Genomic DNA, 12275 nt, shown 5'->3' on the forward strand with positions numbered 1-12275 from the left:
GTCTTTGAGATGGGTCCAGAGGGCACCTGTGTTGGGGGTGGAGGGGGAGGGCCTGGCGGGATGGGGGGACTGGGGGTTCCTGCGAGGGGGTGCTGTTCGGTGTCTTCACCTTCTTAGTATTCAGCAAGCATTTGCTGAATATTTGCTCTTCTCTTTCTGCATAGTCTCAATACAAAGTTTTAAAAAGCCAGCCTTCCCGTTTTGTGCTTTTGGAGTTACTAAAACCCCTTATACCTCGTGAGAGCGAACTTGTTGCTTGGCACACAAGATCAACTGCATAAATTGCCGGAAAAGCAGGTGCCCCAGATCAGCCAGCTTTGCATTCTTGGCAATGTTGACCCAGGCCATCTGGGTCTCCACCGTGGAAGGGCTGTCTGCCCTCGGGTTCTCTAAAGGATTTTTAAAAGAGCTTCTGCACTTGATCTGCTGGGGCGTCTGCACTGTGGGCCTGACAGGGGTTTGTGTAAGCAGAGGGTCTCTGAACCCAGAGGTCACCGGGAGTTACTGCTCTGCCCACTCCCAGAACCCGGGCAGGCTCCAGCAGAGAGCTCGCCTAGTTTATAAAAGCAAACCCAGAGCCGCCGGCCACAGCACTGGCATGCAGTGGGCGCGCTGTGAGACTGTCTGCAAGCTCTGGGCTGCTGGGGCTTGTGGTGGATTTTTTTTTCCCTAACTTTGCAAATGTTTCTGATGGGAGGGGCCTTTGGTCATGTCTTTGTTTCCTGACCTACGTTTCAACTTCCTTCTGGAGCAAGTACTTTCCTGCACTAATCACAACTTTTCTTCACAGAGGAGAACCCGAGAGAGTGTGAGCATTGTCAGCCACTAAATGTACCCCTGAAAGATCCCTCAAAATGAGATTCCCAGCAAAGACCCTGTGGCTCGTGTTATGGACGGGCTGTGTAGCGCAAGGTAAGAGTGAAAAATGAAAGGCTTTGTGTTTTTTTTTCTCTAACTCTATTATCAGGCATTTGTTAATGTGCTTTTCACAGTGGTAATAAAAATGTGGTCTAGAAAATGTGGATTTTTTTACTGCTCTGTAGCTCAGCGTTTGAGTGGCTTTGATGGTGAGAAGTTTAAATCCTATGCGAAGCTTATTTGAATGCCATTCTGATTGTTTTTCATAATTCTATGTGACATAAGATTCCAGAAAATATTTTAAAATACTTTTGAACATTATAATATGTATAATACGTATAATCACTTCCCTTGTAACTGTCATAAAATATAATTTACTTTATGACAGTAAAATGTAATCTACTTTACTCTAATTTGTTGCTTAGAATTTTTCCTAAAATGGCTTTATGTCAAAGTATTTAACTGCATGTGAACGTTTACAGAACCTGAACACAAATTAGACAATAAAATCCTTCAAATCATATAATGACTGGATTCATTTCAGGAATAGATATTGACTCTTTCTCAAGAAATATTCATTGATCATTTAGAACTGATATTGTCATGGCTTTAAAAGGCTTGTAGATGTGTATTACTTGAATCATTAGGGTAAAAACATTATATAAGTTTGAAAAAAATAAAAATGTGACCTCTGTGATAGAGCTTGTGGAAAGGGTTTTTTTTCCCTGTGGTTGCATGTAAGATAATGTTCTGACAGGATGCGCCTTAGGTGCAGTGAGTGTGAGTGCCGGCAGTTTTTTTCCGGCATCAGTGGGACAGTTTCTGGATTCATAATTAAGTGTAATTCTATCGCCATTTCTCAATAGATTAATAAGTTTCTTCTTGCAGGAAATTTGCTTTCCTCGTTCATGATAGTTAATTGTGTGATAGGTAGAGGATTGACACTTTAAAATTAAATGAGTTACTTATCATTCATAAATTCTCAAAAGTCTTCTCTAAGGCAGCAGAGTGTGAGTGGGGTGCCCCCCCGTGCCAGCCCCTGACCCCCGAGGAACGTTGTCAGCAAAGAGCACGCACAAGCCTCTCTCCCCGCGGGTCTCTCACTAGAAAATAAAGGCACATATTTTTTTTACTTATATCCTGTAGTAATTTATTTCAGTTTATTCCAACGTGTTTAATACTTTTTGAGAAAGAGCTTTTTTTAGTTATACATTCTAACATACTCCTGTGTGACTTTCAGCTTGTAAACTTCATACCAGCTCCTCTTTAAACTAGATATACAGTTATTTCCCTGCACACATCGATATGACAAGTAATGTTTAAAAGTAAAATATTACTTATTGACAAACAGTCAATAAGTTCAGAACAATGTCAGTGTTACTAATCTTAGAAAACTTTTTCTTTACATGCATTCTGTCTTTTTTTAGTAGGAATACTTTTAGGGTTACGCCATTTACTTGTTGTTGGTTGAGGTTTTGTGGAGACATCTTTTGTCGTGTAGAGATTTGTTTTATTTCTAGCTCATGTCTAAAACTCAAGAATCGTGCCAAGCTTAATAAACTGTTTAAGTGATGACAAAGTGCAATTTGAAGTGTCAGGACTTGATTCAACAAAGTGTTAGTGATAAAAATTGAAGGAGTTTCAATTCTTTGCTGATGTCATCAATTTCAGATGACATATTCCATCAATGTGTGTTTAAGTGTGACATCAGTCTCTGCTGGTGAGCTGGTCCTTACATATGTCGCAGTGAGGATGACTGTGCATCTGTCTAATTCCTAACAGGTGAAGTGCAGCTGTTTGAACAACACTCAAGTTAGTGCCATGGCTTTGACAAATGTACCCATAATGCACCAGCAAGTAGAGGGAAATGATGTGAATTTTCCGTGACTACAGAATGACCATTTTATTCCTTGCTTGCAAAACAGTTCTGAAACTAAATTAGTTTGTTGTGAATTATTACAAGTGGATAACTTTTCTGCAACAATTTCGGTGGGGGGAGGTAGAAATGGGTGACAAGCAGGATGAGACCCAGACTAAGCAACTCTGGAAGATGGGGTATTTCCAGGCAGCCTAGACCCAACGGGTGCAGTGGTCCAGGACATCGTTGGAGACGGGGTGGGGGCGTGCCAAAGCAAGCCTTGTTATTTTAAGGGTAGGTATGTCCTGGGAATGCATCTGCCCCGCACGTGCTTGCAGAAGATGGTAAACTAGAACTGAATGGCTTCAGTATTGCTAAAATTATTCTCACCTAGCAGCAAGTTCCCAGATAGAAATTGAAGCCCAGGATGTTAGAGATTCTTCACTATTGGCCTTTGATCATCAGGGCTGGAGCCAGAGTCTAAGTGGATCCATGTTTATTTGGTCAAACCCTGATCGTCCCACCGCCTTCACCACTTTCCTTCTTTCCAGCTTGGCCTCCTCCTCCTCACCCCACACCCCCTCCCCCACCTGCCCGGCTGTGATGTTCTGCCAGCCAATCCGTCCTGTGTTCTCTTCACTCGTGTGCACTTGACCCATTTCTTAACAACTGTAACTGGTCTCAGGACACAGTGCATGAGAAGGACGTGATGTAATGAGGAAAAAATTGTTACATTTTAGCTTAAAATGATAAGGCAACATAAAAATGGCTCAGAGAAAGTAATGAAACAGGAAAAAAAACCCACCAAAAATAATAAAGGGAAAGGAGAATACAAGATTTGACAGGGTACTTTTATCTGTTTGGACATTTTAATGGAGGGAGCCAAGTTTCTCATAAAACTTGTTAACTAGAAATATAATAGATTGAAAGGAGATTATAAAAAATGTTCCTTCAAAGGTTCCCAAAGGTATTTTTAAGCGAAATTGATTTATGACTTTAGAAAGTGCAACATAAATTCAAACTTAAGGGGACGTGGACGGGACTGGACAGTGGGTTATAGATGTTACAGTTTTTTGAGTCCATGCAACTATGTTTCAATGCTGTCACCTCCCCTATCATCTTTACATTTGCTTCCATCTACGGTTGTCCATAACCTACAGCTACATCGGAAAGGCTCCGAGCTGGTTTCATACTCATTCATTCATTCATTCATTCAATGATCATTTCCAGATTAACTGCTAAGCACTGTGCTCCCTGACTGACGAGCACTTTCCAAAAGGTGGTCACTTAGTGGGGAAAACAAAAGGAATGATTATTGCGTTTAATCGACATGTTGTATTTTATCATATAAAGTATCGCGATGGAGGTAAACAAAGGAGGTGTATAGGGAAGGCAAAAACCCCGAACTGGAAGGAGAGAGAGGGGGGCGGCAGCGTCTGGGGAGCGGGGTGGTAAGGGGCGCAACCGAGAGAGGGGAGTGTGTCCGGGCTGCGATAAGAAACTGTTACGCTCTTTTTCACGATTAACATTTTTAAAAGAAATTGTATAGTCACCTGTTTAAATTTGTAAAATATAAATTCACTTCTTCAAATGCTTATTAAATGCAGCATAGTCTTTTTCTGCTTTCCCTGGAGTTTATTTAAAAAACTTCATTGTAGGTAATATTTTATTTACATGAGTACTTAGTTATATTACCTCCCAAATTACTTTTAATTATTCTATTATTTGTAAAATAACCTGAATATCTCTTATTTTGAAAAATGAGTTGGATCAGGTCATATACATGCATATATAAGTAATATGCATGTATACAAATGAGAAGATAGGAAGGAAATTTAATATAAAATATTTATTTTTGCTATTTCCATTTTATCTGTTTTTACATTTTTAGTTTTGCTTTATAATATATTTTAATATTTATTAAGTTTAGAATTAGGCTATTTAAAAAGTAGAATCTGCTATTTTTTCCCAAAATAATTTTAGAAAAATAGATTAATTGAACAGAGACCCACTTTAGTTTACCAAAGCAATGTGGTACAAATTTGATTAGGTTTTCTCAAGTGTATAACTTTATTATGATTTATGTAATTTGATTAAGGATACTTTTCAAACAATAGTTTATATATATACATATAGACATTGAAAACAAGTAATTACCTCTGTGTTTGCATGTCAATAATACCCCTTTAAAATTTGAAAGTAAAAAATTAGGTAAATACTGATTAAAACATCATATATTTGTTTCTTAACTTTGACCAAAATTTTATGTTATTTATAAAAATAATAATATTAAAAATATAAAAAAAATATTTATATTTTATATTTCAAATTAAAGTAAAATGAATTCTATTCTAGTCTAATAGCCAAATCTATTCATACTCTTTATTTATAGACTGAATAACTTTAAATTAGAAAGTCAGACCAAGTGAATAAACAGTTCACCCAGGTAGTGTTTTACAAAGAAAGAAATGAATTAGCATTTAATGGACTGTGTAAACACAAGGTGAAGTACTCATTGTTTAAATCCAAGTAAATACTTAGACCTAAGAAAGCTTAGTTTACTCATTAACTTAGAACTTGAGAAATGTGATGGCTATTCAAAAATAATAATAATAGCTTTCAGATTAATCCTACCTCAAAAAATGCTTCCGTACTTTTGAAAATAGTTTCCTTTCATTTAATTCAAGTGAATGTGGTTAGTGTGCATAGGTGCCCATAACTCTTTTTCTAATTGAAACTTTTTGAGAATGAGCTTGAACAGTTAGCTATTTGTCAATGCAGGCCAATAAAAGACGTGTCATAAGATAGGTTTAATTATTGTTATAACACAATTTAGTGAATCATTCTGTAAATATTTTGGCATGACATGAGTTGATAATACTCAAAGTATTAAAGAGTAGACCAGAAGCAGACAGGAGGTGCGTTTGATATTAGGAGAGTTGAATATTAGTGAAAAATCTCTCCACTATAAAAAACAGGGCAGAGGGGTCCTTATCCTCAGGGAATCTACGTGTGGATGGGAGAATGGGTGAAATTCTAGCAAACATAAAAATAAGTATGAATCATGAGCTATGTTGTGAAAAAAAATCATATTTAAAGACAGCCAAGGATGAGACAAAGCCAACCATCAGAAGTCGGTGGTGAGAGTGTCCCACCACGAAGGTGACGGATGAGGGTCATCAGCGCCGAGACCGTGGAAAGATCACAGACAGAGCAGAGGTGACATATCTTTTCTTACAGGGTCAAGAGATGCCATTGAAAGGCCATGAGAGAAGCACAGAGCTTCGAGTACTATTGGAAGTGAAAGGAGTAATGAACTTGGGAGCTCTGGACCGATAGGGAACAGGAGTCAATGTTGACTCTAGAACACAGGGTAAACACTGAAAAAAAAAAGCTGAAGGGAGGATTATGGGAGATATGTGTCTTTGTCTCCTATCTCTGGTTGTTAAGAACAATGAACTAAATTGTAAAAGTCAAGAATTAGAGGTTAAGTCTGGGAATAACCAGCAGGAAGACATGTCACCTCGGGCCAGCACGTGGGCTGAACGTTTCAGTGTCTGGGTTCCTCTTTTAGTAAGATTACTGTATTAGTGACGATAATTTAAATCACAGAAATGAAGTGATAAAAAACTGTATTGCCTTTTCCTTGCATTAGCTTAGGAACAGAATGGGAACCAAGATTTATCAAAATCTTACTATGTTCGTGGAAAATTGTTCTCTACTCACAATATTGGCATCTACATTTGAAATTTAACTTACTTATTTCACTAATAATCTGAATGCCATGAAGCGGGTCTGAATATTGAAAGTGAAAAACACTCTCATGAGCCTGTAATTAAACAGAAAATTTTCATCTAAAAACCAACAGGAACATTAAAGTTGCAAAAAAGAAAAGAAAAACTTGCTTTGGCAGGCCAGAGGGGGCGGGCTGTGTGTGTGGTTTTGTGGCAGGGTATGACCACCATCTAGTGGCAGAAAGTATATTTACTTAACTTGTAAAAATCAAAACTGGGCTTTGGAATCATTTATTACCAAGTTCCCTGACATAAATATGCTAAAAACATGCAAAAACTTCAGAGGAAAATTAGTGCCTATGGAATCCTACACAAATAGTATTTATTGCATTAAAATGTAGTTTCACATGGAGCTTTCTCTTCTATGAAATGTTGCAAAATGTTTTAATGATGCACATGTTCTGTGATGAGACCCAGCTCAGTGGATTGTATTTCTCCCTTGCCTTTAAAAAAAAAAATTCTAGAATAGGAAGTTAAGCTGTGGTTTTGCAACCAAGTCAGGAAAGGAGTCTAGGAATGAAAAAAATACCAATAAATATGTGTGCTGATAACTGTGTGTCTTTATATGCGCCATTTTTTAAAGTAATGTGTTGGGGGTTTACTAATGTAATCATTCTAACACCAGGAGTAGTTATATGTAAATTAAGTAGTAGGAAATATTTAAAATATGGACAATAATCGTAGTGGGCATGAGCTTCTTTGTTAATTTTCTGTGTTCTCTTTATATATCATTTAGTTAACTAATTTTTGCAAAATAAGAATCATGCTGTACATGCAGATTCTGCTAAGTCAATGTTCATTGTAAAATATATTGCATGCATAAATAAAATACAATTGTACTGTCGTAGAATTCAGTATAGGCATCCAGTCAAGAAGTAGAATGTTCCACATAACCTGTAGGTTTCCTTTAGATTAATGCCCCTACCGTCCTCCTGGAAGAAAACGTTATCTTACTACTTAATGGTAATCACACTTTTGCTCTTCTGTAATAGTTTCAGAGCTTATGTACTCATTCCTGATATATATGTCTGTTCTTGAATTTCATGGAGATTAAATAACCCTGTAGTAGTTGTTGTACCTTTCTGTCTCTTCATGTGATCATTGTTTTTTTTTCTTTCCACGTCGTTTTGTCGTACCGGTGTATCACTCTATGACACGTGTGTGCCGCACATTTCTATGCGCCCGACTGCTGATGGACGTGGGAGCTGTCTCCATTTTTGATTGTTAAGAAAATCACGTGGCTATGCGTTCCCAGGCTTGAAATCGGTTCCATGGCGCGTGAGGATGCCCTCCGAGAGATGGAACCCCCCAGGGATGAACAGCTGCGCTCGGAGCCGCCGGGCCCTTCTCTGCGTCAGCGACGCCGGTTTCCCTCCCCGCCCTCTAGCCCTGGGGCCCACGTTCTTTCCAAGCGGTCGGATTACTTTGAGACTTCTCAAATATTCACCAGTCATGTTATGGTTTTAATTTTCAGCGGGAGCAATTTTTCATACGTTTATGGACCTCTTGGGTTTCTTCTCTTTGGTAAAATGCAGGTTCAAGTCCTTTACTATCATTATCTTCTTTTATTTTTTCAACTACCCTTGTCAAGTTTTAATAACTAGGTTATTTCTCCTTGTATGCTTTATAAAAGCGGATAAATGCAACCAGTTCTATAAATGGGTGCTGGAGTTTTCTTTCTACTTTTTGGTTCTAGAACTCTTGAGGTGTTAGAATCCCTTTGAGTCAGTTTTAAGTCATTTTTTTTCTAGGAATTCATCTATTTCATCAGTATTCTGTTAAAATATTTTTATTGTGAGATTTTTAGAGAAGGGGGAGAGAAGGAGAGAGAGAGGGAGTGAAACATCAATGTGTGGTCGCCTCTCACACGCCCCCTACTGGGGACCTGGCCCACAACCCAGGCCTGTACCCTGCCTGGGAATCAAACCTGTAACCCTTTGGTTCACAGGCCGACCCTCAATCCACTGAGCCACACCAGCCACGGCTGTTAAAATCTTTTTGATGTTTACAAGATTTCTAAAGGAATCCCTTTCTGATTCGACGTCATGGTTATTGGTGCTTTCTTTTTTATATCACGATCAGTTTTGCCAGAATTTTATCACTCTTACCAAAATTGATGGCCCTGTTCCATCCTGTTCTATCTTACTTGAAATGTTTCCATATATTTTTGTGTCATCTCACACATGCTTTATATTTTTAAAGAAAATTCATCTATCTGCATCTCTCTGACTACTTGTTTAATAACTCACTTCCTTACTAGAGCAGACACATTGTCTCTTCTTATTCATTGTTTTTTCTTCACAGCTTAGATTAGTGCCCAGCAAATACTTTCCAACTGCAATGCATCAGTTAAAACAATATAGTAAAGTACCATTCTACTCCAGAACTGTTCTTACAAATTTATGCAGATTCCATTTGTGTAAGTCTATATGCATGTAAGATCTGGCTGGACCTCTAACCATGTAGATATTTTTCAAAGCAAAAATAACCTGAGCGTAAACAATTACTTGAAGCCCTCGTTCTGCTTCCATCGTCTGCAGACTGTGTGACACCTCCTCCGAAGAAAGAGAGGGAAATTCTGCAGGGCTCCTGGTCTGAACAGAGCTATGAAGAGGGCACTAAGGCCACATACAAGTGCCGGCCTGGGTTCAGGACATACGGCGTGATTACAGTGCAGTGCAGGGAAGGGCAATGGGTGGACCTCAACCCAGCAAAAATATGCCAGAGTGAGTGATCCATGCTTTTTTATTCTTTATTTGTATTATTTTGTATTTTATTGTTGCTCAATTACAGTTGTCTGCATTTTTGCCCCACCACTCCCCCCCACCCTAGCCAAACCCCCCTCCCTCCCTTGCTTCCACCCTGCCCCTTGGTTTGGTCCATGTGTCCTTTATAGTAGTTCCTGAAAACCCTTCTCCCCATTCTGTCCCCTTTCCCCTCCCCCCTGGCTATTGTTAGGTTGTTCTTAATTTCAATGTCTCTGGTTATATGTTGCTCACTTTTTTCTTTTGTTGATTATGTTCCAGTTAAAGGTGAGATCATAATGTATTTGTCCCTCACTGCCTGGCCTATTTCACTTAGCATAATGCTCTCCAGCTCCATCCACGCTGTTGCAAAGGGTCGGAGCTCCTTCTTTCTCTCTGCTGCATAGAATTCCATCGTGTAAATGTACCACAGTTTTTTGATCCACTCATTTACTGACGGGCACCTGGGTTGCTTCCAGCACTTGGCTATTGTAAATTGTGCTACTACGAACATTGGGATGCATAGGTTCTTTTGGATTGGTGTTTCAGGATCCTTAGGATATAGTCCCAACAATGCTTTTTTTTTAATTTACAAAAACTTTTAGTTGCCAAAATACTGAATGTTTACTCCTATAGCAATATGAGATGAATTATATCAGAGTTACCATTTCAATACAAAACACAACACTAGCACTTATTTTTAAAAAGGGAGTGGTAATCCTCCAAAACTCAAAAACGAAACCTACAGATAAGTTCAATTCTCAAATAATGACTTTGCCATTTTTCGATTTTCCATGGCTTCAATTCTGTCCTCGAACATAATATCAAACATCCTCGCCCCGACCTCTCCATGTACAATGCGTTTCCTGCGCGACGTGCTGCTATCGTAGCCTTTTCTTTGTTCCAGAAAAGCCCTGTGGACACCCCGGAGACACGCCCTTTGGCTCATTCGACCTTGTAACAGGAGACAAATTTGAATACGGGGCCAAGGTGGTGTATACGTGCGATGAGGGGTAAGTAGTCAATATAAAACGATGTCTGTGATTGAGGTAATTCACCCCTGATCTGATAAATCAGAACTGTCCTAATTTATATTTTAAGCTGAGAATATTTTTCTGTGAGCCTTTTTATAGGTAGCATGCACGTAACTCCCCAAATTAAAATTAAATAATGAAAATGATTATATCTGGATACCATGTTATCTCCTCAACATTGAAAAATTACAGTGAATTGTAATTACTCTGTCAGGGAGGTGGCTGGGAAAACAGTAGGAGTATAAACAGCGGTTCATGCCGACGAGTCCTCAGCGCATTCTGTGATGTGCAGGAGGATATTCTGGGGGTGCCGTGGGTCCGGCACAGAGGAAATGGTGAAAAGTTATGTGACCTGCTACCTATTTTGGTAAAATCTTATAAAATGTGGGAGAAGCAAGACTTTTACACTGAAATAATAACTATTCTGTAAGGTCCCACGGTCTGTAAAGTATTCTTATCGTGTGGGCCCCCAAATGCCGCTGTGTTTCTCATCATTGACTCCGGGCCCACACTGGGTTTGCACACGGGCTCGCCTCCCCAGCCCCCACTCTCCCCCGTTATCAGCCGGGCCGAAAACTGGTTTCGAAGAACGCTTCACACATGGGGAAACCAGGGTCCTCGCATCAATATAAATAGCGTCAAGAGACTACAAACGGCATCTTGTTATTCTCTCCCCATGGACTTCCTGACGCTTCGGCTTTGGAGCAAACCCGCATTCCAGAACTGCACCACTCAATAAACCGTTGCACTTTCCAAAATGCCACTTCACTCCCATCCCCTCACTGATAAAGGCAGAAACATACTGGGCGCACCATAGGGTCGGCGGGGGAGGCCCTGAGGTCCCGGGGACTCCGAGGACACCCGCTAAGGGTTAGACCTCGTGATTTAGTCCCTCCTTGCTCACTGCGCGAGAGCGTTTCTCAAAGACACTGCTAGTTTCCAGCTCAGCCTTCAGTCATCGCCGCTGGCCGTGCCACGCATGCCCAGAAGAAGACCCGTGGGCTGCACCCCCCCACGCACTGCCTCCACTCTTCACCTCCGAAGTGCCCCTCCGGTCCAGGCTCGTTCGGTCTGTCCGGGTCCCAGCTCCGGCCTGGCCACAGGAGTGAACGCTCGCAGACGTCAAGGCCCCTGCGCTCAGCACCCAGCAGGGTTCAGAGCGGGCAGAGAGACAGCGGCCTGCTTGCCTCCGCGGCTGGCTCTGTCCCGCTCACCTGCGCCCCCGTCCTCCTGGGTGAGCAGGGGGGCCTCCTCAGTGACAGGCCCCAGGAAAGTAACAGTCTTCTCACCCAGGGGGGGACTCCCACAGCACCAGATACTTGTCAGCGAAAAGGAGTTCTTGGGTCACGCAAGGTCAACAAAAGGAAGTATTGTATGCCGTTTTTAAATTTTACTTGAGATGTTGTTTGGCTTATGTAAGGGCGTGTAAGCCTTTTGACTCAGTTATGATATCTAATGGCAGGGGGGTGTATCACACCCATGGTTTCTGCCAGTAAACTTGACCTCGGACCCCTTGTCGCCCTCACCCACTCTTTGCTGAATCCTTATTTAGCTTGATGCAAGCCACTTAGGAGGAGATTGGGTGTGGTTACCCCCGTTTCACCATCTTACAGGTAGGAAGTGTTAAGGAAGCACCCTGCAAAAGTTCTGGTGTTTTGCCTGGCTGGGGTTGCAGAAATAGGAGCCCTTGCCCATCCCCCACCCCACCAGCCCACGCAGGGACAGTCTTTCTCTCTTTCCCTCCCCTCCACGCATACAGGCCCCGGAAAGTTTTGTGTCGAGCTGTGTGCAATTGCTGAAGGAGCGTTGGGGGAATGGATGGGTCTCTGGTGTAGGTGGAAAGTGTTCACCAGGAAACCTGCTTCCACTGGGCAGAGAACAGAAGAGAGCCTTCAATGACCAACGCCTTTGCTCCCTCCGGAGGCTCAGATGCTTGACTGCAAGTTCTGTACTTTGCATTTAATTCATTGAAGTATTTCCTTCCCTG

The 12275-nt window shown here is 40.9% G+C and overlaps 1 protein-coding gene across 4 annotated transcripts in view; it reads left to right on the plus strand.

The window, feature by feature from the left end:
- Positions 1–320: 320 nt before the first annotated feature.
- The window catches only part of LOC123832363 (complement factor H-like), a 59882-nt gene continuing 47927 nt past the window's right edge, over positions 321–12275 (plus strand). For 3 of the 4 annotated variants that reach the window (XM_045860075.1, XM_045860074.1, XM_045860076.1), the window contains exons 1-3: positions 660–912; positions 9051–9236; positions 10162–10267. In XM_045860075.1, coding sequence (XP_045716031.1) covers positions 855–912; positions 9051–9236; positions 10162–10267 — 350 coding nt within the window. In that variant the 5' untranslated portion in view covers positions 660–854. Of the gene's footprint in view, positions 464–659; positions 913–9050; positions 9237–10161; positions 10268–12275 lie in introns of those variants that run through there. The other variant, XM_045860071.1, reaches the window with a different exon arrangement.

This window comes from Phyllostomus hastatus, unplaced genomic scaffold (genome assembly GCF_019186645.2).
Source record: "Phyllostomus hastatus isolate PE091 unplaced genomic scaffold, TTU_PhHast_1.1 phas_contig_148, whole genome shotgun sequence".
NCBI classification, from domain to species: domain Eukaryota; kingdom Metazoa; phylum Chordata; class Mammalia; order Chiroptera; family Phyllostomidae; genus Phyllostomus; species Phyllostomus hastatus.